This window comes from Salvelinus namaycush, chromosome 3 (assembly GCF_016432855.1).
Source record: "Salvelinus namaycush isolate Seneca chromosome 3, SaNama_1.0, whole genome shotgun sequence".
Classification (NCBI taxonomy): domain Eukaryota; kingdom Metazoa; phylum Chordata; class Actinopteri; order Salmoniformes; family Salmonidae; genus Salvelinus; species Salvelinus namaycush.
Window position 1 is genome coordinate 33,613,794 of NC_052309.1, and position 27,104 is coordinate 33,640,897.

General features: G+C 43.0%; 1 protein-coding gene across 2 annotated transcripts in view; it reads left to right on the forward strand.

Moving 5' to 3' along the window:
- The window catches only part of si:dkeyp-23e4.3 (rho GTPase-activating protein 7), a 106,326-nt gene that overhangs the window by 65,690 nt on the left and 13,532 nt on the right, over nt 1-27,104 (forward strand). The window contains exons 1-6 of one of the 2 annotated variants that reach the window (XM_038975878.1): nt 9,467-9,670; nt 19,837-19,908; nt 20,040-20,121; nt 20,352-20,415; nt 21,398-22,803; nt 23,010-23,183. In XM_038975878.1, coding sequence (XP_038831806.1) covers nt 9,658-9,670; nt 19,837-19,908; nt 20,040-20,121; nt 20,352-20,415; nt 21,398-22,803; nt 23,010-23,183 — 1,811 coding nt within the window. In that variant the 5' untranslated portion in view covers nt 9,467-9,657. Of the gene's footprint in view, nt 1-9,466; nt 9,671-19,836; nt 19,909-20,039; nt 20,122-20,351; nt 20,416-21,397; nt 22,804-23,009; nt 23,184-27,104 lie in introns of those variants that run through there. The other variant, XM_038975870.1, reaches the window with a different exon arrangement.

Sequence of the window (27,104 nt, forward strand, 5' to 3'; positions counted from 1 at the left end):
AGACACTAAAGACCATGTCAGTAGAGCATAATTCCATATGATGGCTTTAGCTAAGCCCATTGTAAACACAGAGAAAGACAAGGGGTCAGAGAGAACAGGCCAATGTACATCATAGCTTTGACATTTCCTGGATGGATGGACAACAAGCTGAACGGATCAGAGGTGCTATTTTGGGTCAGTGGCTCGGAGACAGAATGTGGGATGGCTTGGAACTGGGATATCCTGATGGGAAGGCTCCGGGAAGGCTCCGGAACACTAAGAACCCCACTAGGGACCATTATGACCTTCAGCCTGCATGATGCCCAGGCTTTCCATTGTAACACACTGCATCAACAAGAAATGTACACACTTCAAAGTGTACTGTATGTAAACAAGGACAAACTTTGTAGTGTATGTCAACAAGTACACAACCTTATAGTGTACATACTTTGTGTAGTATGTCAAGAAGCACACACTCCTCGGAATACATCAACAAGTACACACTTCATAGAGTAAGTAAATAAGTATTCACTTCACAAATTTGTGCAGACCTTACTGTCACAGTTAAGTGGTGTCCAATGTTAACTATTGCTCTAGGGCAGGGATGGGCAACTTTAAAGGAGGTGGGGGCCACAAAAAAATGGAGCTCATCATGAGGGGCCTCAGCGGCTCGTGGGCCTATATTTACTAAATAAACTAAAGTAAAAAAATATATAAAAAGTAACACGATAAAATAACAATAACGAGGCTATATACAGGGGATACCGGTACAGAGTCAATGTGCAGGTTAGTCGAGGTAATTTATACATGGAGGTAGGGGTAAAGTGACTATGCAGACATAATAAACAGTGAGTAGCAGTAGTGTAAGCAAAGTAATGTAAATTGCCTGGGTGGCCATTCATTTATTGTTCAGCAGTCTTATGGCTTGCGGGTAGAAGCTGTTAAGGTGCCGTTTGGACCTAGACTCGGTGCTCGGTACCGCTTGCTGTGAAGTAGCAGAGAGAATAGTCTATGACTTGGTTGAGTAGTATATAGGTCCTGGATGGTAGGATGTGCTGGGCCGTACGTACTACCCTCTGGAGCGCCTTACGGTTGAATGCCAAGCAGTTGCCATACCAGGCAGTGATGCAACCGGTCAGGATGCTCTCGATGGTGCAGCTGTTGAACTTTTTGAGGATCTGGGGACCCATTCCAAATCTTTTCAGTCTCTTGAGGGGGAAAAGGTGTGGTCGTGCCCTCTTCACGACTGTCTTGGTGTGTTTGGACCATGATAGTTTGTTGGTGATGTGGACACCAAGGAACTTGAAACTCTCGACCCGATCCACTACAGCCCCGTCGATGTGAATGGGGGCGTGTTCGGCCCTCCTTTTCCTGTAGTCCACGATCAGCTCCTTTGTCTTGCTCACGTTAAGGGAGAGGTTGTTGTCCTGGCACCACACTGCCAGGTCTCTGACCTCCTCCCAATAGACTGTCTCATCGTTGTGGGTGATCAGGCCTATCACTGTTGTGTTGTCAGCAAACTTAATGATGGTGTTGGAGTTGTGCTTGGCCACACAGTCGTGGGTGAACAGGGAGTACAGCAGGGGACTGAGCACGCACCCCTGAGGGGCCTCTGTGTTGAGGATCAGCGTGGCAGATATGTTGTTGCCTACCCTTGCCACCTGGAGGTGGCCCATCAGGAAGTCCAGGATCCAGTTGCAGAAGGTGTTTAGTTCCAGGGTCCTTAGCTTTGTGGGCTCTATGGTGTTGAATGCTGAGCTGTAGTCAATGCACATAGTTGTTCCTTTTGTCCAGGTGTGAAAGGGCAGTGTGGAGTGCAATAGAGATTGGATTGTCTGTGGATCTGTTGGGGCGGTATGCGAATTGGAGTGGGTCTAGAGTTTCTGGGATGATGGTGTTGATGTGAGCAATGACCAGCCTTTCAAAGCACTTCATGGCTACAAACGTGAGTGCTAAGGGATGGTAGTCATTTATGCAGGTTATCTTCACTTTCTTGGGCACAGGAACTATGGTGGTCAGCATGAAACATGTAGGTATTACAGACTCAGTCAGGGAGAAATTCAAAATGTCAGTGAAGACACTTGCCAGTTGGTCCACACATGCTCTGAGTACATGTCCTGGTAAAGCGTATGGCCCCGCGGTCTTGTGAATGTTGGCCTGTTTAAATTTCTTGCTCACATTGGCTATGGAGAGCGTGATCACACAGTCGTCCGGAGCAGATGATGCTCTCATGCATGCTTCAGTGTTGCTTGCCTCGAAGCGAGCATAAAAGGCATTTAGCTCGTCTGGTAGGCTCACGTCACTGGGCAGCTCACGGCTGGGTTTCCCTTTGTAGTCCGTAATAGTTTGCAAGCCCTGCCACATCCGACGTGCGTCAGAGCCGGTGTAGTAGGATTCAATCTTAGTCCTGCATTGACGCTTTGCCTGTTTGATGGTTCGTCTGAAGGCATAGCGGGATTTCTTATAAGCGTCCGGATTAGTGTCCCGCTCCTTGAAAGCGGCACCTCTAGCCTTTAGCTCGGTGCGGATGTTGCCTGTAATCCATGGCTTCTGGTTGGGATATATACGTACGGTCACTGTGGGGATGACGTTGGATGAATTGGAGATGCCATTGGGGGGACGCCATTGGATGAATCCAGGAACATGTTCCAGTCTGTGCTAGCAAAACAGTCCTATAGCGTAGCATCCTTGTCATCTGACCACTTCTGTATTGAGCGAGTCACTGGTACTTCCTGCTTTACTTTTCCCTTGTAAGCAGGAATCAGGAGGATATAATTATGGTCAGATAAGCCAAATGGAGGGTGAGGGAGAGCTTTGTATGCTTCTTTGTGTGTGGAGTAAAGATGGTCTTGTAACGTTCGTCGTCGGAATGAGACCAAAGCGCAGCGTGGACAGTGTTCATGATTTTAATGTTCACAAAAACACTCAAACAAAATGACAACAGGAGAAAACGAAAGCACACAGTTCTGTCAGGGAAACAACCTAAACAGAGAACAACACCCCACAAAACCCAAACGGAAAATGACAACTTATATATGATTGTCAGAGACAACGATAGACAGCTGCCTCTGATTGGGAACCACACTCGGCAAAACATCAAAGAAATAGAAAACATAGATTTTCCCACCCAAGTCACACCCTGACCTAACCAAACATAGAGAATAAATAAGGATCTCTAAGGTCAGGCCGTGACAGGTCTAGAGTTTTTTTATTCTTCTGGTTGCACATGTGACATGCTGGTAGATATTAGGTAAAACGGATTTAAGTTTGCCTGCATTCAAGTCCCCGGCCACTAGGAGCGCCGCTTCTATATGAGCATTTTATTGTTTTACTTATGGCCTTATAGAGCACGTCGAGTGTGGTCTTAGTGCCAGCATCGGTTTGTGGTGGTAAATAGGTGGCTACAAAAAATATAGATGGTCTACAGCTTCGCGCACCAGCTATTATTGACAAATAGACACACACCCACACCCCTCGTCTTACCAGACGTAGCTGTTCTGTCCTGCCGATGCACGGAAAGCCAAGCCAATTGTGCAGTGCCTTCAGACAGTTTTCAGACCCCTTGACTTTTTCCACATTTTGTTACGTTACAGTCTTATTCTAAAATGTATTAAAAATGTTTCCCTCATCAATCTACACACAATACCATATGATGACAAAGCAAAAACAGTATTCAAAATAAAAAACGTAAATATTACATTTACATAAGTATTCAGACCCTATACTCAGTACTTTGTTGAAGCACCTTTGGCAGCAATTACAGCATCGAGTCTTCTTGGGTATGACGCTACAAGCTTGGCAAACTGGTATTTGGGGAGTTTCTCGCATTCTTCTCTGCAGATCCTCTCACACTCTGTCAGGTCGGATGAGGAGCATTGCTGCACAGCTATTTTCAGGTCTCTCCAGAGATGTTCGATCAGGTTCAAGCCCGGGCTCTGGCTGGGCCACTCAAGGACATTCAGAGTCTTGTCCCGAAGCCACTCCTACGTTGTCTGTGCTGTGTGCTTAGGGTCGTTGTCCTGTTGGAAGGTGAACCTGTGTCCCAGTCTGAGGTCCTGAGCGCTCTGGAGCAGGTTTTCATCAAGGATCTCTCTGTACTTTGTCCCTGCCGCTGGAAAACATCCCGGCAGCATGATACTGCCACCACCATGCATCAACGTAGGGATGGTGCCAGGTTTCCTCCAGACGTGACGCTTGGCATTCAGGCCAAAGAGTTCAGTCTTGGTTTCATCAGACCAGAGAATCTTGTTTCTCATCATCTGAGAGTCCTTTAGGTGCCTTTTGGCAAACTCTAAGCAGGCTGTCGTGTGACTTTTACTGAGGAGTGGCTTCCATCTGTCCACTCTACCAAAAAGGCCTGATTGGTGGAGTACTGCAGAGATGGTTGTCCTTCTGGAAGTTTCTCCCATCTGCACAGAGAAACTCTAGAGCTCTGTCAGAGTGAACATCGGGTTCTTGGTCACCTTCCCGACCAAGGCCCTTCTCTCCCGATTGCTCAGTTTCCTGGGCCGCCAGCTCTAGGAAGAGTCTTGGTGATTCCAAACTTCTTCCATTTAAGAATGATGGAGGCCACTGTGTTCTTGGGGACCTTCCATGCTGCAGACATTTTTTGGTACCCTTCCCAAGATCTTTGCCTCAACATAATCCTGTCTCGGAGCTCCACGGACAATTCCTTCAACCTCATGGCTTAGTATTTGCTCTGACATGCACTGTCAACTGAGTCCTTTTATAGACAGGTGTGTGCCTTTCCAAATCATGTCCAATCAATTGAATTTACCACAGTTGGACTCCAATCAAGTTGTAGAAACATCTCAAGGATGATCAATGGAAACAGGATGCAACTGAGGTCAATTTCGAGTCTCATAGCAAAGGGTTTGAATACTTATGTAATAAGGTATTTTCTGTTTTCGCTTTCCATTATGGGGTATTGTGTGTAGATTGCTGAGGATTTTTATTCAACCCATTTTAAAATAAGGCTGTAACGTAACATTTTGAAAAAGTCAAGGGGTCTGAATACTTTCCGAAGGCACTGTATATTATCCATGTTGTCGTTCAGCCACGACTCTGTGAAACATAAGATATTACAGTTTTTAATAACCCGTTGGTATGATAGTCCCAAACGGAGATCATCCATTTTATTCTCCAGTAATTGCACGTTGGCCAATAGAACGGATGGTAGAGGCGGGTTACCCACTCGCCAACGAATTCTCACAAGGCAACCCGATCACAAGGCAGCCCTCTGTATTTCCGTCTTTTCTTCACGCAAATTATATGTATTTCGGCCTGGTTTCGGAGAAGCAGTAAATCATTTGCGTCGGACTCATTAAAGAAAAAATCTTTGTCCAGTTTGAGGTGAGTAATCACTGTTCTGATATCCAGAAGCTCTTTTTGGTCATAAGATACAGTAGCAGCAACATTATGTACAAAATAAGTTACAAACAATGCGAAAAAAAACACACAAAATAGCACAGTTGGTTAGGAGTCCGTAAAACAGCAGCCATCCCCTCCAGTGCCATTATCAGATATATGAAATAGAACTGTGTTCCCTAAACTCCAATTTAATTGCTGAGGTATGAGAAGGGAAATAAACACAGATATGTTGCCAGAGAACATAGCAGCCATAGGTGTCCCAATGAAGATGCCTTCCAAATGAACTGTACATAGATGCGCCATTACTCTGCACCCCAGATCATTTCTAAGTAATAAAGCAACTAATACTTTCTAACTAATAAAGCACAGCTCTTATCATATCCCCACCTAATTGATTATGTAGCTCATCAGAGGCTCCTTTCAGGGGCTAGTCCTGTCGCTTGGCCTGTGACAGACTCTGGCCTACTGTAACCTAAGCTCTGAGCTCTATGGCAATTATATTCAGTGCAGCAAGAGACAAACAGGCACTGACAACTCTACTAACTCTACACCACTATTATACAATAACATTCAGACCATGTCAGGGCACGGCAGGGCCAAGGCCTTTTCATGGGTTTGGTATCGATGTCAGCTACCGGTATGCTTTTACCAATTTTCATGTCAAATGCTTTAATTATTTTCACAGGTTATTTTCATTCCACACTGCCACCTCTGTCCCTCTGTCTCTGTCCCTAAAGGGTACACAAAGAGGCCAAAATACTGTAGTTTTATTATTATCATCATAGCTTTTGATAAAGTATTTCTGCTAAAATTAGAAGTTATTTTGAGCGAGGAGGAGGTGGTCAGTGATTGTGCTCAGCGTTTCCTGGTTCCAGTACAGAGGCGCCCAGTGTGTTCAGGACAGGTTGATTTGTACACAGAGGCTAGATGGCAAGCTGGAGCTGCAGTGCCGGTGAGTAGAAGGGGAGGGACACACAGTTCTAGGGACAGAAAGAATGCTTCCTACATCAACGGAAATACCAGCCCAAAGACTCAGAGGCTGGACTCAGATTACAGACACAGAAATACACACATAGAGAGAAACACACACAATCACAAGTGCATACGGTATACTCAAATAGAAACAAAGTCCATGAGAGTAAACACATGACACATCCTCACATACCCTCCATAACACACTCATAACCACACAAACACACACACAGTAACACGCACAAACACAGTCTCACACACACACACACACACACACTGACCTGAATTCTTCCTTTTCTGACACCCTCCTCCTCTTACTCAGGAAAAGGATGTGTGTTCTTGCATAACCTTCATTTTGCTGGACCCCAGGAAGAATAGTGACCAGGGGCCAGCAGTGCAGCGGCTGCCAAGAGCAGAGGTCAAGCCTAAGTGAGCCTCTCAGCTTTATGGCCTAGCAAACAAACGAGGATGGGGCAACTTTCATACTAGGTTAACACACACACGGCTGTCCCTTTGTCCTTCTCACAACACTAGGACATATGTCACTTTGTATTAAACATACCCACAGTCCACATGGCGCTAGTGTTGCTTTGGATCAGTCTTGGTGGATGGATCTGACTGTTTCCAATAGAGAGGCTTGGCCATTAGCATTAATCACAGTCATTGTAAATAGTTCAGTTGTAAATAAAAACCATCCAGTAGAACAGACTGGATGGCTGCTGGCCGGTCTGCCACCACAGCTGTTGAAGTAACATAATTTCATCAACACAAAGATTTGAACACAGATGATGTCATTTCTAAGAATGATGAACTGGAGAGAGATGCCATTGGACCTCTGGATGTGTGTCTTTGATAAATAGACCCATTTGGCTATAGCCTGGCCATTTTCAGCCAACCTGTCCAAGCTCATATCGTAAAGTGAGATGATGTGGAATGATCTTCTTTGTTGTGGTGTTCAGTGTGGTTTCTATAGTTTCAGCATAGTTTCATGTCTCCGTATGGCAATTTCTTTGTGATGTTGTGTATTTATCGTAAGGCAGGCTGACTGCCCATGAAGCAACAGTGAGTAGAAAAACACCTGTCGTCATGGTTAAGTTTGATTTGATGGGAGAGGTAGAGAAACGTAGATATTAACAGCAGCGATCATTTCATTCTTGCTGATCACTATCACTTCAGCATTTAGGAGTTGTGATCCTGAGGAGGAAAACCCAGAAGTCATAATCTCTTACATAGCAACAAGTTTTATAACATCCATAGAACTCAAACTATTCAACAGCTGCTAAAAAATTTTTATATAGGTATAGAATTAAAGCAGATTGTGTGATGGAAGGACAGTGCTTTACATCATTTGGAGTTAAACCATTTGGAATAAGGGGCTTGTCAGAGCGGAAGCCTTTGCTTGGGGAGGAGAGCTGCAGTGCACACCCCCGCCCCGCAAAATTAACTCACTCAAAACTAGTGTGGGACCCTCAAGGGACCAGATGGAGCCAGTAGCTTTGATGAATTCACCAGCTAACCCAAACAGAAAAACTTTATAATTGTGCCAAGATAAAATATTTGGTCAATTGTGACAATTACCGTAGTCAACATTTGTCTTCAAAAGTGTATTATAAAATAATGACTTTATTACATAGACATGAAGCAGAAGCTGTTTTGAAATCTGCAGGAAAAATAACAAAACTTTGGTCTGCATTATGATGGACTATGACATCATGCACATAAACCAGAATCTTGGGCTAGGGTCATCCAAGAAAAACATCTCATTCCCAGTAACAGCCAAGAATGCCTATTTCCAGGTTTTATTATAAACTTGAGCTAAGCGCTCCAGGAAGGTTGCCAAGGGGACCATGGGTCCTGTACTTCACTCTTGTGTAAAAGTCATTAGTTGTTTTCATTTCTTTCCATCTTTCGTTCAACTGTGAATTAATGCAGCAAAGCGGTGGACCTCTCAAGGGGTTTTCACATTTAAACGAGCCTAATCAAACACCTACGTTGTAAATGGAACCTATTACCGCTAATGGCTTACCTAGGAATGAATCCTGATGAAGCCTTGACGAGGGCTATTAGCACTGCAGGTTTTTGTCATCATCCACAGTGGTTTAAGGGTAGTCATTAGAGTTCCTATCCTCTTGTTCTTTTGATTTGAACTAAATGTGCCATTTCTGCTTTTAAACAGCGGCTGCCTTTTACAGGATGCTGATAGCAGCTACAGGAGAAAGTCAGACCACATATAAGTGTGGGCTGCAGGTTTTAGAGATAAGGTATTGTACCATAGGAATTATTTGACTTTCAGGGAACAGGGAAGGGTTCCCTGTGGCTCAGTCGGTAGAGTGTGGTGTGTTCAACATTAGGGTTGTGGGTTCGATTCCCATGGGGGACCAGTATGAAAATGTATGCACTCACTACTGTAAGTCACTCTGGATAAGACTGTCTGCTGAATGACTATGATATTAATGAAATCCATGAAAATGTTATTGAGTGAGTTCAAATGACATAAATAACTGGTTGATTGTTTGAGTAGGATTAGTAAAGATAGAGTCAATATTCACCACTTTGTCAAAAAAAGTGAGAACATAAATGTGTAAGAAATGTGGCATCTGGATATTGGAAGGAATAGTTACATAAAGTCCAAATATTGTACTGTATTATATAAAAAATACATGATTATTATGAAGCCTGTGTGGAGGGAATTTCATCATGTTCTTGGCCTGACTGTCTTTGAGAGTTTCCTTGTTTACCGTGATAGGCTGATTGTCTGCTACATCTAATTTTAACTGTCAAGTCTGACTACAAAGGGGCAAAAATGCCCTCAAGGCCAGAGTCTGAGGTTTGGAAATCTCTTTCTGGTCACTCCAGTCTAGTCTAATACCAACAGGGCAATGTCATGGGATCAACCACACTCTCTTAAGGGTGGTGGTGTGGGGGGGGGGATACATTAGCTAATTTAAAATGAATTATTTTATATCAGATGTTACAATTGTATTAGTTGTCACAGTAGAGAAAGTTATCTGAATTCTGAAATACTTTATAAATACCCTGGCATGCCTTGGTCATCCATTATGTAATTTTAGAAGCCTCCCTCCTGGAGTGAGCATTAAGTGCAGTTGGTATGGTCCAGTGGAGGGAAGGGTGACTGGAAAGTGGAAATGTTTGTACTGATTTCACTATGATGGCCAATATGATCAAGACAGCTGAACTTGCCTTCAATATTTGATTAGATTTTTATTGTTTTAATGTGTTTTTATTATTCAACATCAAGTTTGATAAGTTTGCTCATTCTTAACAAGAATAAAACGAGACTAAATATCACATTTTATCTGACAACATTACAGCACCATGTTGATTACAAGTAAGTAACAACTTTTCTTCTATGAACTTTAGTACTACAATACAAATTGTAGGACTCCGACAAATATAAACTTACATGTATTAACATATTCAGAGAGCCACTACTAACCTGATAGGGTGTCAGCTGTGAGGTTCATGTGGTGCTCAAAATGAGGTGAGGAGTTCAGATGATGTAAGGTGATGTGCTGCACCACCGCATGATCATCAGCCCTTTAGTCTAATGCATGCTCTAGACTATAGTTTTGCAACAGGCTTTTAAAAAGACTTATTTAACTAGCCTAGATGTTTTGTCATATAGATTCAAAAGGAATAGTTTGACTTTCAAGGAACATGAAAGGGTTCACTGTGGCTTAGTTGGTAACGCATGTGTGTGCAACATCAGGGTTGTGGGTTTGATTCCCACAAGGGACCAGTATGAAAATAAATGCACTCACTACTGTAAATCACTCTGGATAAGACTGTCTGCTAAATAAATGACTATAATGTTAATAAAATCCTTGAAGGTGTTCTTCAGTGAGCTCTAATGAAAAAAATAAGTGGTTAATTGTTTGAGTAGGATCAGTAAAGACAGTGTGAATATTCAACATTTTGTCAAGGAAAGTGAGTACATAAATATGATACTTCAGCTCATTTAAAATTAATTATTTTATATCAAATAATTTAATAAATATTTGTTTAAATAGCCTAGATGTTTTGTCATAGATTCGAAAGTTAAGTTTCTTAGTTTACTCTAAAATTAAGAAAATTAATAAAAAATGTCCATATAAAATAATCAAATGACATCTTAAGAATTTACGCCTACAGAGTACTTCATTAATATTTTTATTTCTGGCCTGTAGGTTGAGTGTTATGTGGGAGTGTGTTATATTGAATTCTTCATGCAGGTGCCAGTCAATTGTTTAAATTAATTTCAGTGATGTTAGTGTTAGTGTGTAATGTTAGTGTGTAATATACTGTATTTGTTTCCTGCTCCATATATATTCCTAGGCCGTAGGCAATGCGTTCAGGCTGCAATATTTGATGAACTTAGGAGTTATGATAGAAAACCAGCTACTTTGGAATCAGAGATAAAATGCCTAGCACATCTGTTGTTTTCCAATAAGTCTTTTTCCCATGGTGTTAGCTTTTCAGAGGAACCAGACTGAACAAAGTCACTCAATCATTGCAATGGATTAGAGTATTTGGTCTCTAATCAACTAACTGTTGTATTTCACCATTTTAAGATTTGGCATCTTATCATGTGCATAGTTCTACTTGACCATTAAATGCCAAGTATTTCAATGCAATCAACATGATTCAAAGTGAGCAGACCCCTAAGTTGGGCTCGTTTGCAGATTGTTCTCTAAAAAGGTTCAGTAGAGATTGACCGGTTCATTGTGGTGTCTAGTATTTCCTAGAAGACCTTAATTCACCAATTATACTTTCTGCAATCTGAAAGTTCTCTAACTATAGCAGCGAAAATCCCTCCAACTCATTTCCCCATTGGCATGAATGGATCACACAGACACTGTTGTTAGCAACCAAGAGCAACAGAGCACAGGAACAATTATACCTATGACCTAATGCAATTCTACCTGCCAACTTTGGCCGGGGAGTAATGGAATGAGACAAGCCAGCGCTGGTATAGATGGTTAAAGGGGATAAGTTATTGTGTAACAATCACCAGGTGCTCTCTGATTGCCATTGTTATAGAGCCATTGTTACTTTTTCCATATTAACTCTGATTTGCTGACCGAGTGACACTCTTGGGTCATACACAAAATACCTAACAGAACAGAAACATGATAGATGACCAACTGCTGGATATCACTGTTGTTTGCGATTCATCAAACATCTATATTCTCTGATTTAAGAACAGAAAATGGAGGTCAGTTCTATCTTTTGGTCTTTCCTGTCTTTTCCTCATAAAAATGTCCTTGTTTACAGTCATTCAGAGGACATATGTTGGCCATTCACTAGAACACATCCATTGTGTTGTAATCTAACTAGGCCACAGTAACCACCCAAAGTCATATCATCCCTAGCACTCCACGTGTCTAGTGTTACAGTTCTCAACATAACTTCACAGACATTTGAGGTTTTCATACCACTTTTACGCCTCACTTGACACTTGCCATCCCAGTAAAAAGCAGCTGTATTTGCATTCCACTGAGGCTGTCGAGTCTAAGGCTTGGTCCTCTGGAGGATGTTGTGAAGATCAGAACCATGTAAGCTGTCAGAGCAGAGAGATGTTACCATATCACACTGAGACGCTTTTCTCATGTCTATCCACTTATGAAGAGACATGGCAAAAGACAGCTCTAGGCCTGGAGGCCCATATAGTGGTAGGACTTAGGAGACTGCTACGAAGAGTGGGTGTGTAGTGTGTGTGGTGTGCGCTGGGACGCCACTCGGGGGGGGGAGGCAAGGATTGCGTCAGGGCTAGAGCACGTACCGCCATTTTCCCAGGCCCCTAAACACACTCCTCCGACTTCCTGGCGCGGTGAGGGAGGGAGGGGTTGAATTCCGAGCACGCATCTCTTATCAGAACCCAGAGCCCAAAAGCACAACTTCCTCCAAGGCGGCCTGAGGAATTTGGAAAAGGAAGAGCCTTTCCCTTCTTGGCCTTATTAAAATTGGCGTTCTCACAGATACAATCATGCTTATACGCAGGGAGAATACAGTGGTGAACAAGGCCCAGTGAAGTTAATTGTTCACAGTTTTATATATATTTCATACTGCAACTGGGTCACCTGTCTTATGCCTTTTCCAGCCCTGTGATGTCATTCTGACCACTGGTTTGGGTAGCTAATAGTTTATTTACATCTGGGAGCAGGGTGTTATTATAAGGTGATAACAACTTATTCCGCCATAGGCTTTATGGTTGTTCCACGGTGCCTTTTGAGAAGTGTAACTTCATCTCAAGAGGTTAAATAAATAAAAATACTACAGCAAGTGCATATTAAGTGCCAAATAAAGTAACACGGTTGACCGTAACAGGGTTGACAGTAACAGGGTTGACGATTTCATCTTAAATCAGCCTGTCTATCTATGGGTAACAGGGTTGACGTGTTAGGCTTGACCCGCTCAGTTTTCCACCACAAAACACAGGAAATTGCCAAAAAGAGTAGAACCAGCTCACCTATTTTTACACTATGATTTGACTATTAGCTGTTTAATGTTGCTTTTGGAAAAAATATTAAAAAAGGTATAGTTTATTTTCACCATATTCAAATGGGAGTTCACGTAGCAGGGTTGACCTTAAAATGAGGGACAGAGGTAAATGAATCACTAATCACACTAAATAATAATCTAGAGAAATGACTTTGTCAAAGCAAAATAATAACTTGGGCTTCACAATGATGGCGAAAACTTAGAGAAATGTTGGGGTTAAGTGGATTAAAATCTTCCTAGATGTCACAGAGGGTGCAGGCTTTTAATGTAACCTAGGCAGGTACATTCTGATACATAGCTTTACAGCCTCAGAGTTATGTGATACTAGCCTGTATGTCATATTTTAGCAGGTACAGCTGATCTCCTCTCTAATGTCACAAACTCTGTCCGTCCATCCCAAAACTTGTATTTGTATTTATTATGGATCCCCATTAGCTGCTGCCAAGACAGCAACTATTCTTCCTGGGGTCCAGCAAAATGAAGGCAATTATACATTTTTAAAAACATTACAATAAATTTACAACAGATTTCACAACATAATACGTGTGTGCCCTCGGCCCCTACTCTACTACTACATACCGTGCCTTGCAAAAGTATTCATCCCCCCTTGCCATTTTTCCTATTTTGTTGCATTACAACCTGTAATTTAAATAGATTTTTATTTGGATTTCATGTAATGGACATACACAAAATAGTCCAAATTGGTGAAGTGAAATGAAAAAAAATACTTGTTTCAAAGAATTCAACAAAAAAAAAAATGAAAAGTTGTGTGTGCATATATATTCACCCCTTTGCTATATGAAGCCCCTAAATAAGATCTGGTGCAACCAATTACCTTCAGAAGTCACAGAATTAGTTAAATAAAGTCCACCTGTGTGCAATCTAAGTGTCACATGATCTGTCACATGATCTCAGTATATATACACCTGTTCTGAAAGGCCCCAGAGTCTGCAACACCACTAAGCAAGGGGCACCACCAAGCAAGCGGCACCATGAAGACCAAGGAGCTCTCCAAACAGGTCAGGGACAGAGTTGTGGAGAAGTACAGATCAAACATTGAACATCCCACAGAGCACCATTTAATCCATTATTAAAAAATGGAAAGAATATGGCACCACAACAAAGCTGCCAAGAGAGGGCCGCCCACCAAAACTCACAGACCAGGCAAGGAGGGCATTAATCAGAGAGGCAGCAAAGAGATGAAAGATAACCGTGAAGGAGCTGCAAAGCTCCACAGAGGAGATTGGAGTATCTGTCCATAGGACCACTTTAAGCCGTATACTCCACAGAGCTGGGCTTTACGGAAGACTGGCCAGAAAAAAGCCATTGCTTCAAGAAAAAAATAAGCAAACATGTTTGCTATTCACCAAAAGGCATGTGGGAGACTCCCCAAACATAAGGAAGAAGGTACTCTGGTCAGATGAGACTAAAATTGAGATTTCTGGCCATCAAGGAAAACGATATGTCTGGCACAAACCCAACACCTTTCATCACCCCGAGAACACCATCCCCACAGTGAAGCATGGTGGTGGCAGCATCATGCTGTGGGGATATTTTTGAGGGAAACCTGTTTCAGTCTTCCAGAGATTTGAGACTGGAACGGAGGTTCACCTTCCAGCAGGACAATGACCCTGAGCATAATGCTAAAGCAACACTCGAGTGGATTAAAGGGAAACATTTAAATGTCTTGGAAAGGCCCAGTCAAAGCCCAGACCTCAATCCAATTGAGAATAGGTGGTATGACTTAAAGATTGCTGTACACCAGCGGAACCCATCCAACTTGAAGGAGCTGGAGCAGTTTTGCCTTGAAGAATGGCCAAAAATCCCAGTGGCTAGATGTGCCAAGCTTATAGAGACATACCCCAAGAGACTTGCAGCTGTAATTGCTGCAAAAGGTGTCTCTACAAAGTATTGACTATGGGGGGGGTGAATAGTTATGCACGCTGAAGTTTTCATTTTTTTTGTCTTATTTCTTATTTGTTTCACAATTAAAAATATTTTGCATCTTCAAAGTGGTAGGCATGTTGTGTAAATCAAATGATACAAACCCCCCAAAAATCTATTTTAATTCCAGGTTGTAAATAAAACAACATAGGAAAAATGTCAAAGGGGGTGAATACTTTCGCAAGCCACTGTATCTACAACACAAAATCCATGTGTACGTGTGTGTATAGTGCATATGTTATCGTGTGTATGTATGCATGTGTCTGTGCCTGTCGGTCTGTTTTTTAAATTAAATGTTAGTGCTTGCATGAGTTACTTGATGTGGAATAGAGTTCCATGTAGTCATGGCTCTATGTAGTACTGTGTACCTCCCATAGTCTGTTCTGGACTTGGGGACTGTGAAGATACCTTTGGAGGCTTGTCTTGTGGGGTATGCATGGGTGTCCGAGCTGTGTGCCAGCAGTTCAAATAGACAGCTTGGTGCATTCAACATTCAACTTCTCACAAATACAAGTAGCGATGAAGTGAATCTCTCCTCCACTTTGAGCCAGGAGAGATTGACATGCATATTATTAATGTTAGCTCTCTGTGTACATCCAAGGGCCAGCCATGCTGCCCTGTTCTGAGCCAATTCCAATTTTCCTAAGTCCCTCTTTGTGGCACCTGACCACACGTCTGAACAGTAGTCCAGGTGTGACAAAACTAGGGCCTGTAGGACCTGCCTTGTTGATAGTGCTGTTAAGAATGCAGAGCAGATCTTTATTATGGACAGACTTCTCCCCATCCTAGCTACTGTTGTATCAATATGTTTTGACCACGACAGTTTACAATCCAGGGTTACTCCAAGCAGTTTAGTCTCCTCAACTTGCTCAATTTACACATTATTCATTACAAGATTTAGTTGAGGTTTAGGGTTTAGTGAATGATTTATCTCAAATACAATGCTTTTAGTTTTTGAAATATTTAGGATTAACTTATTCCTTGCCCCCAATTCTGAAACTAACTGCAGTTCTTTGTGAAGTGTTGCAGTCAATTCAGTTGCTGTGGTGGCTGACGTGTATATTGTTGAGTCATCCGCATACATAAACTCAGCAAAAAAAGAAACGTCCCTTTTTCAGGACCCTGTCTTTCAAAAAATTATTCTTAAAAATCCAAATAACTTCACAGATCTTCATTGTAAAGGGTTTAAACACTGTTTCCCATGCTTGTTCAATTAACCATGAACAATTAAGGAACATCCACCTGTGGAACGGTCGTTAAGAAACTAACAGCTTACAGACCGTAGGCAATTAAGGTCACAGTTATGAAAACTTAGGACACTAAAGAAGCCTTTCTACTGACTCTGAAAAACGGCAAAAGAAAGATGCCCAGGGTCCCTGCTTATCTGCATGAATGTGCCTTAGGCATGCTGCAAGGAGGCATGAGGACTGCAGATGTGGCCAGGGCAATAAATTGCAATGTCCGTACTGTGAGACGCCTAAGACAGCGCTACAGGGAGACAGGACAGACAGCTGATTGTCCTCGCAGTGGCAGACCACATGTAACAACACCTGCACAGGATCGGCACATCCGAGCATCACACCTGCGGGACAGGTACAGGATGGCAACAACAACTGCCTGAGTTACACCAAGAACACACAATCCCTCCATCAGTGCTCAGACTGTCCGCAATAGGCTGAGAGAGGCTGGACTGAGGGCTTGTAGACCTGTTGTAAGGCAGGTCCTCACCAGACATCACCGGCAATAACGTCGCCTATGGGCACAAACCCACCGTTGCTGGACCAGACAGGACTAGCAAAAAGTGCTCTTCACTGACTAGTCGCGGTTTTGTCTCACCAGGGGGGATGGTCAGATTCGCGTTTATCGTCGAAGGAATGAGCGTTACACCGAGGCCTGTACTCTGCAGCGGGACAGATTTGGAGGTGGAGGGTCCGTCATGGTCTGGGACAGTGTGTCCCAGCATCAACGGACTGAGCTTGTTGTCATTGCAGGCAATCTCAATGCTGTGTGTTACAGGGAAGACATCCTCCATCCTCATGTGGTATCCTTCCTGCAGGCTCGTCCTGACATGACCTTCCAGCATGACAATGCCACCAGCCATACTGTTCGTTCTGTGCGTGATTTCCTGCAAGACAGTAATGTCAGTGTTCTGCCATTGCCAGCGAAGAGCCCGGATCTCAATCCCATTGAGCACGTCTGGGACCTGTTGGATCGGAAGGTGAGGGCTAGGGCCATTCCCTCCAGAAATGTCCGGGAACTTGCAGGTGCCTTGGTGGAAGAGTGGGGTAACATCTCACAGCAAGAACTGGCAAATCTGGTGCAGTCCATGAGGAGGAGATGCACTGCAATACCTAATGCAGCTGGTGGCCACACCACATACTGACTGTTACTTTTGATTTTGACCCCCCTTTGTTCGGGGACACATTATTCCAGTTCTGTTAGTCACATGTCTGTGGAACTTGTTCAGTTTATGTCTCAGTTGTTGAATTTTGTTATGTTCATACAAATATTTGCATGTGTTAAGTTTACTGAATATTAACACAGTTGACAGTGAGAGGACATTTCTTTTTTTTGCTGAGTTTAGATATTCCTGGCTTTACTTAAAACCAGTGGCATGTCGTTAGTAAATATTGAAAAATGTAAGGGGCCTAGACAGCTGCCCTGGAGAATTCCTGATTCAACCTGGATTTTGTTGGAGAGGCTTCCATTAAAGAACACCCTCTGTGTTCTGTTAGACCGATAACTCTTTATCCACAATATAGCAGGGGGTGTAAAGCCATAACACATGTTTTTTCTGCAACATACTATGATCGATAATGTCAAAAGCCTCACTGAAGTCTAATAAAACGCCCTCCACAATATTTTTTTAATACATTTCTATCAGTCATTTGTGTAAGCGCTGTGCTTGTTGAATGTCCTTCCCTAAAAGCATACTGAAAGTCTGTTGTCAATTTGTTTACTGTAAAATAGCATTGTATCTGTTTAAATAAAGGGGAAATCTGGTCAAACACAATTTTTCCCAAAAGTTTACTAGGGGTTGGTAGCAGGCTGATTGGCCGGCTATTTGAACCAGTAAAGAAGGCTATACTATTCTTAGGTAGGGAAAACCTTTTGCTTCCCTCCAGGCCTGAGGGCACACACTTTCTAGTAGGCTTAAATTGAAGATCTGGGAAATAGGAGTGGCAATATTGTCCGCTATTATCTTCTGTAATTTTCCATCCAAGTTGTCAGACCCCAGTGGCTTGTCATTGATGATAGACAACTTTAATTTTTTCACCTTCCACACTTACTTCACGGAATTCAAAATTACAACCCTTGTCTTTCATAATTTGGTCAGATGCACTTGGATGTGTAGTGTCAATGTTTGTTGCTGGCATTTCATGCCTAAGTTTGCAAAATCATTAAAGTAGTTGGCAATATCAGTGAGTTGTGTGAGGAATGAGCCATCTGATTCAATGAATGATGGAGCAGAGTTTGCCCAAAATGTAATTTAAGGTGCTCCAAAGCTTTTTATTATCTTTCTTTGTCATTTATCTTTGTTTCATAGTGTAGTTTCTTCTTCTTTTTATTCAGTTTAGTCACATGATTTCTCAATTTGCAGTACGTTTGCCAATCAGTTGTACAGCCAGACCTATTTTCCATTTATTTTGCCTCATCCCTCTCAACCATACAATTTTTCCATTCCTCATCAATCCACAGGGACTTCACTGTTTTTACAGTCATTTTCTTAATGGGTGCATGCTTATTAGTAACTGAGATAAGACATTTTGTAAATGTGTCAAGTGCAGCATCTGGTTGCTTGTCATTACACACAACGAACCAACAAATAGTCTTTACATCAACAACATAGGAATCACTACCAAACTTATTGGATGACCTTTTATACACTATATTAGGCCCAGCTTAAGGAACTTTAGTTTTCCTATATATGGCTACTATATTGTTATCACTACATCCTAGGGATTTGGATACTGCTTTCAAACATATTTATGTAGCATTAGTAAAGATGTGATCTATACATGTTGATGATTTAATTCCTGTGATGTTTGTAACTACCCTGTTAGGTTGATTGGGAACCTGAACCAGGTTACAGGCACTAGTTACAGTTTGAAGCTTTCTCTTGAGTGGACAGCCTGATGAAAGCCAGTCAATATTGGACAGGAACAGAAATCATCCTCCTCTAACACTAAGTGATCAAACCTGGCTGTTGATTTGATGAACCCCATTCCCATCTAGCAGAGTTTATCTCCCCTGGATCAAAGGAGTCTTGTGATATTCACAGCTTGTTTTTCCCCTGTTTACATATCTCAGCCATCTGCTTTTTTGTTGTAATTTTGTCAGACACTCTTATGCAGAGCAACTTACAAGAACAAGTAGGCTCAAGTGCCTTGCTCAAGGGCACATCGCCAGATGTTTCACTTAGTCGGCTTTGGGATTTGAACAAGCAACCTTTCGGTTACTGGCCCAACGCTTTAACCGCTAGGCTACCTGCCGCCTCTTTGTAACTCAACCTCCAGCTGTCTTCCCCTGACCCCACAGCCTGGGAGAAAAACACCTAATTCCAAGTACTCTCTCTTGTTGTTTCTTTATCGTTTTCTCTCTTTAACGTTCTCTCTCTTTCTCTGGGTTTTATTTCATGAAGTACCAGTGAGTTTGAAGAAAGATTGCACTTCTTTCCACCATCTGTCCCTGACAGTACTATGTCAATGGTGGGAGTTAGCAGATGGGTGGAACCTCAACAGAGGGGACATGAAAGGCTGTGTGTGGCCAGAGGGACTGAAGCCACTTCTGACAAACGATGTCTGCCTTTTCTGTGTCTGACACACACACGCCACGTTAGCCAATTAGGAGCAATTAGGATGGCCTCTTCCAAAAATCCACTGTAAAAGTATACCCTCTCAGAGATGAGGAGAAAAATGAGAGAGGCGCTTCTATTTTTGTCCGCAATATTTTTGCGAGTGTAATTAAAGCGTAAAATAGCTCGCTTAATATGCACAAATATTTGCCCTGTTATTAAAATGGGCCAACAAGAAAATAATTGTAATTTGAATATTGTTTTTTTGTTTGCAGAGATCGAAGCGAAGGAGGCTTGCGATTGGCTGAGAGCGGCCGGCTTTCCCCAGTACGTGCAATTATACAAAGGTAAATATCAAATAGTAATCCTCTCAAGCCATCAAACAGAATCTATTACAGTACACACCACATCCACATATTTGCTCATCCATAACAAACAGTGTCATATCACGCTTTCATTTGCCTTGTTTGCCTCTCAGATTGCAGGTTCCCCATTGATATAGACTGGGTAAAGACTGATCACAGTTTTCTGGATAAGGATGCACTTGATTCACTCTGCAGGTGAGTAGCTGGACTTTACATCCACTCCCTCCTTCTCACCATGGCTCCTTGTTCTACTGATGAAGTGTATGTAGTGCTGGAATACTTCATTGGGCTGGGGAAAGAGAGAGAGGAGAGAGAGAGAGAAAGAAAGAAAGAGAGAAAGACAGAGTGTGTGAGTGCGTTAGTTTTCGATTGGGTCCCATGCTGCTGTGCTTGTTTTAACCGCCATTCTTCTCCTCTGCTTACAGGAGATTAAGCACTTTAAACAAATGTGTGGAGCTGAGGCTGGAGCTGGGCAGATCAAAGAGACGGGTGAGTGAGAGTGAACACCATGGAACACCAACATGGCAGCTCTGTCAAAGACACCGCAGTAACCAGAGGAAAAGCTCCTAGTTAGCATTTAACGCATCGATTTCCACTGATATTGATGACTAGGTAGATAGCTCCACCCACCTCCAAAACTCCTCAAAACTTCAATAGTCTTTGTTTGAGAAAGTGCAGAGAAAGATAATTAGGGTGAAAACTCATCTAGAATTAATCATGTTGCATAATAATTTTCTACTTAAAGGCCCAGTGCAGTCAAAAACTAGATTTTCCTATATTTATATACATTTGTTGGAATAGTACTGTGAAATTGTGAAAACGAATTCTAGATGAGTGTTCTAAGAGCGAGATGAAAAAGAGAAATTAAATTTCAGCCTGTTTTGGTGGAAAGGAGTTTTGGCCTTCCATAGTGACATCACCATGCGGTAAATAGACCAATAAGAGAGTTCCTAACCTCTCTGCCAATAACCTCTCCTCCCCACTCAGACAGTCCTCTCAAAATTTTTGCTTGTGAAATTATTCTTTGCTAAGAAGCTATTCTTGATATTTTTGGATAATTTTAATAGAAAACAATCACATTAAGGTACTTAATTGTTACCCAGAAATTATTTGACATTGATATAAAAATGGCTGCATTGGACATTTAATGTTCTCAGAGACTTGTTATCTCAGAATTTTGTTATCTTTGTGGAAGATATAATAAAGAAGGAAAATATATTTTAAAAATCTATATTTAAAATGCTATATATATTTACAAAACAATATACATGGGGGATTGGAAATGATGCAGACAATTTACATTGACAGAGGCCAAAATCTATCTGCAAAAATAAAGCTGATCTACTCAAAAACATAAAAGAAATAAAACATATCTCTGAAGAGTTACACGATGTCCAGAAATAGATGGCCCTGATTTTTTGGGGGAGACATGGCTCATACAGTACCTTGATTATTGTCTTGTAATTCTTAGTTGGAGGAGTCAGAGGATGAGGAGCCCTGTGCCATCAGCGCCAAATGGGCCTACGAGAGGCAGACAAGGCGCTGGCGTCGACTAGAGGGGATGGGCTTCCTGTGTTCCCCGGACAGTCATGATATGTCCCCGTGTGAAGCCAACGACCGTCATGAGGTCTGCTCCCTCCACAGCACCAGCAGCACTGAGAGTGAAGGCCGTGAGGGCCGCAAGACTGCCACTGACGACCAAGAGACCAGCAGGAGCTCGTCTCGCTGCTCCTCCACCAACAAGACCATGTCCCTGGACACGTCATTCAGCGGGTCCCCCTCCCCAGGGGGTGAGATGCTCGGCTTCAGCAGTGCTGAGGAGCGCTTCCCGGACAAGCCCCCCAGGAAGAAGGGCCCTAGTCTGCTGAGGAAGATGGAGAAGCTGCGTCTGAGGAGCACATCCACCCTCTGCTCCCCAGGTCACAGTGGCCACAGCAGGACCAGGCTGGTCATCTCTGGCCCCGTGCTCCAGGAGGGTCTGGATGTGGAGCACAGGCTGAGACGGCTGCAGTGCCTGGACATCTCCACCCTGCAGGACAGGGATAGGGACCGGCCGGGCAGCCAGGCCTCCTCCTCACCATCCTCCCCCCACTCAGGCAGCAGCAGCCCCAGCACATCGGAGAGCAGCAGTACTGTCAGCACCCCAAGCCCCATCACCAGGGTACGCAGCAACTGCAAACGAACCGGCGGGGTCCGAGAACAGCACCAGGAAGGTCTCCACAGCGGCCCGGTCCGAGAGCTCCAAGACTACAAGGACGAGAGGAATAACCACGAGAGCCTGGTCTTCCAGATCCCCCAGGGACACAAGCCAGGAACGTTCCCCACTGCCCTCACTCACAACAATGTCCTGTTGCCCATAGACAACACCTCCGTCAACTGGAGAACTGGGAGCTTCCACGGGTACCGTGGGCGACGGAGCAGGGGGAGCGCAGCGGCCAAGGACCAGGATTCCCCCTGCTGCAGCCCCCCAGCCTCATTGGACCACCGGGCCAGTATCTATGACAACGTGCCGATAGGCCAGGTGATTGGCCAGGAGGTGGAGCATCACAGGGCGGCGGAGACGGGGGAGATCAGCGAAAACAATGATGTGTTCTCTGCGCTGGACAGCGTGATGGAGCGTATCAGCGACCTGCAGCAACTCGTCAACACCTGGACGGACAAACTGTCAGAGGACTCTGACTCTGACTCTAACCGCAGCTCCACCCCCTCTCCCTGCCCCTCCTCCTCCTCCAACCACATCCACCTGGAGATCAAGGAGGCTGAGGAGCTGGGGCCGGGAGCCGTGGAGGGGGAGGGAGATGGGGACAGGGAGAGCCTAGAAAAAGAATCTGTGGATGGAGATGGCACAGAGGTTCAGTCACTACCACGCAATATCAGGTGAGAACAGGCTGTCGAGAATGACAGCTGGCCTGAGCGCTCATTAAAAAGGCATATTGGAAGTGTATTACTCGTACATACAGATCCATTACTTATGTAATTGTATCATTGAGAATAAAAATGCAAATAGGTTTTGATAAATCATATTGTAAATGCATGAACTCTATCACTGAACAAATCATTGTTCTGTTGTGTCTGTTCTATAGACGGAGCCAGCACCACTGGTCAAGCGAGCAGAGCCTTCCCTCAGTGACTGCCAGCAGCCCAGGGGTCGAGGCCCAGCCTGTCTCTCACCTCCACCTGCTGCGGAAGCTCTCGCTACTTAAACTCACCGCTCTCATGGACAAGTACTCCCCCTCCAGCAAGCAGGGCTGGAACTGGTAAGGAATGGGAGGGCAGGGGAAGTGAAGAGGGGGGAGAGGGAGAGGAGAGATGGGATGGGGAAGGTAGAGTTGAGGTAGAGAAGAGGGGTTGGACCAGAAGAATCAAAGGAAAGTGGTAGTGCGATGAGGGAAAGGTGGAAGAGGAAGAGAAGGGGAAGTGGGGGAGGAAGGGCGGAAGAGGTGGAAGATTGGACGCAGAATTCACTATTTATGTGAAGTTGCCACCTTGCCTCTCTCAACACAAAACACAGGATACTTTCAGAGCAATAACCCCCCCCCCCCCCCCCCCCACACCAATAAAGATGTGAAAAAATCACCATCTGAAAAAGCCGGCATGGCAAAGTATAACCTTCAGGCTAGATTCCTGGGGAAATTATAGACAGGTTCTCTTCTTTCCTTTTGGATAAGGTCTGTAGCTGGGTAATATTCGATATGTACAGTTGAAGTCGGAAGTTTGCATACACCTTAGCCAAATACATTTAAACTCAGTTTTTCACAATTCCTGACATTTAATCCGAGTAAATATGCCCCGTCTTAGGTCAGTTAAGATCACCACTTTATTTCAAGAATGTGAAATGTCAAAATAATAGTAGAGAGAATGATTTATTCAGCTTTAGTTTCTTTCATCACATACCCAGTGGGTCAAACGTTTACATACACTCAATTAGTATTTGGTAGCATTGCCTTTAAATTGTTTAACTTGGGTCAAACGTGTCTGGTAGCCTTCCACAAGCTTCAAACAATAAGTTGGGTGAATTTTGGCCCATTCCTCCTGACAGAGCTGGTGTAACTGAGTCAGGTTTGTAGGCCTCCTTTCTCGCACACGCTTTTTCAGTTCTGCCCACAAATTTTCTATAGGATTGAGGTCAGGGCTTTGTGACGGCCACTCCAATACCTTGACTTTGTTGTCCTTACGCCATTTTGCCACAACTTTGGAAGTATACTTGGGGTCATTGTCCATTTGGAAGACCCATTTGCGACCAAGCTTTAACTTCCTGACTGATGTCTTGAGATGTTGCTTCAATATATCCACATACTTTTCCGTCCTCATGACGCCATCTATTTTGTGATGTGCACCAGTCCCTTCTGCAGCAAAGCACCCCCACAACATGATGCTGCCACCCCCGTGCTTCACGGTTTGGATGGTGTTCTTCTGCTTGCAAGCCTCCCTCTTTTTCCTCCAAACATAACAATGGTCATTATGGTCAAATAGTTATATTTTTGTTTCATCAGACCAGAGGACATTTCTCAAAAAAGTACGATCTTTGTCCCCATGTGCAGTTGCAAACCGTAGTCTGGATTTTTTGTGGCGGTTTTGGAGCAGTGGCTTCTTCCTTGCTGAGCGGCCTTTCAGGTTATGTCGATATAGGACTAGTTTTACTGTGGATATAGATATTTTTGTACCTGTTTCCTCCAGCATCTTCACAAGGTCCTTTGCTGTTGTTCTGAGATTGATTTGCACTTTTCGCACCGAAGTACATTCATCTCTAGGAGACAGAACGCGTCTCCTTCCTGAGCGGTATGGCGGCTGTGTGGTCCCATGGTGTTTATACTTGTGTACTATTGTTTGTACAGATGAACGTGGTACCTTCAGGCATTTGGAAATTGCTCCCAAGGATGAACCAGGCTTGTGGGGGTCTACAGTTGTTTTTCTGATGTCTTGGCAGATTTATTTTGATTTTCCCATGATGTCAAGCAAAGAGGCACTGAGTTTGAAGGTAGGCCTTGAAATACATCCACAGGTGCACCTCCAATTGACTCAAATGATGTCAAGTAGCCTATCAGAAGCTTCTAAAGTCATTGTATAATTTTCTGGAATTTTCCAAGCTGTTTAAAGGCACAGTCAACTTAGTGTATGTAAACTTCTGACCCACTGGAATTGTGATACAATGAATTATAAGTGAAATAATCTGTCTGTAAACAATTGTTGGAAAATTTACTTGTGTCATGCACAATGTAGATGTCCAAACCGACTTGCCAAAACTATAGTTCGTTAACAAGAAATTTGTGGAGTGGTTGAAAAACGAGTTTTAATGACTCCAACCTAAGTGTATGTAAATATTATATTTTATGTACAGTACCAGTCAAAAGTTTGGACACACCGACTCATTCAAGGGTTTTTCTTTATTTTTACTATTTTCTACATTGTAGAATAATAGTGAGGACATCAAAACTATGTAATAACACATATGGAATCATGTAGTAACCAAATAAGTGTGAAACAAATCAAAATATATTTTATATTTGAGATTCTTCAAAGTAACCACCATTTGCCTTGATGATAGTTTTGCACACTCTTGGCATTCTCTCAACCAGCTTCATGAGGAATGCTTTTCCAACAGTCTTGAAGGAGTTCCCACATATGCTGAGCACTTGTTGGCTGCTTTTTCTTCACTCTGTTGTCCAACTCATCCCAAACCATCTCATTTGGGTTGAGGTCAGGTGATTGTGGAGGCGAGGTCAGGTGATTGTAGATTCCAGGTCATCTGATGCAGCACTCCATCCCTCTCCTTAGTCAAATAGCCCTTACACAGCCTGGAGGTGTGTTTTGGGTCATTGTCCTGTTGAAAACAAATGATAGTCCCACTAAGCGCAAACCAGATGGGATGGCGTATCGCTGCAGAATGCAGTCTCCTCTGAACAGTTGATGTTGAGATGTGTCTGTTACTTGAACTCTGTGAAGCATTTATTTGGGCTGCAATCTGAGGCGTAGTTAACTATAATTAATTTACCCTCTGCCGCAGAGGTAACTCTGGGTCTTCCTTTCCTGTGGCGGCCCTCATGAGAGCCAGTTTTTTCTTATCACTTGATGGTTTTTGCGACTGCATTTGAAGAAACTTTCAAAGTTCTTGACATTTTCCGTATTGACTGACCTTCATGTCTTCAAGTAATGATTGCCTGTCATTTTCTTTGCTTATTTGAGATGTTCTTGCCATAATATGGACTTGGTCTTTTACCAAATAGGGCTATCTTCTGTATACCACCCCTGCAACACAACTGATTGGTTCAAACGCATTAAGAAGGAAAGATATTCTACAAATTCACTTTTAACAAGGCACACCTGTTAATTGAAATGCATTCCAGGTGACTACCTCATGAAGCTGGTTGAGAGAATGCCAAGAGTGTGCAAAGCTGTCATCAAGGCAAAGGGTGGCTACGTTGAAGAATCTAAAATATATTTTGATTTGTTGAACAATTTTTTGGTTACTACATGATTCGATGTGTTATTTCATAGTTTTGATGTCTTTTCTATAGAAAATAAGTAGAAAATAGTCAAAATAAAGAAAAACACTGGAATGATTAGGTGTGTTCAAATTTTGACTGGTAGTAAATATTATTTATATATACCACACATGCGACCTGTGATAAGACTATGTAGCTTGTATGTTAACAAAGTCTATTAAACTGAATATCTGATCCATAAATATGATTTAGAAATATGGAAGAGACCATAGTTGAGTAACAGTAAAAGGAAGGTAAAGACAGGTTTGAGAATTGAATTTTAAATGCAAGCGTATTTAATTAACATTGCAAAATGTATGGATTCACATAAAGCTTAAGTTACATAGCATTAACAAGCATTACAAGGCATTATTCTAGGCATGATCAGAGAGATTTCCTCGCCTGGTTCACCAACTACTTCTCTGATAGAGTTCAGTGTGTCAAATCGGAGGGCCTGTTGTCCGGGCCTCTGGCAGTCTCTATGGGGATGCCACAGGGTTCAATTCTTGGACCGACTCTCTTCTCTGTATACATCAATGATGTCGCTCTTGCTGCTGGTGAGTCTCTGATCCACCTCTACGCAGACGACACCATTCTGTATACTTCTGGCCCTTCTTTGGACACTGTGTTAACAACCCTCCAGATGAGCTTCAATGCCATACAACTCTCCTTCCGTGGCCTCCAATTGCTCTTAAA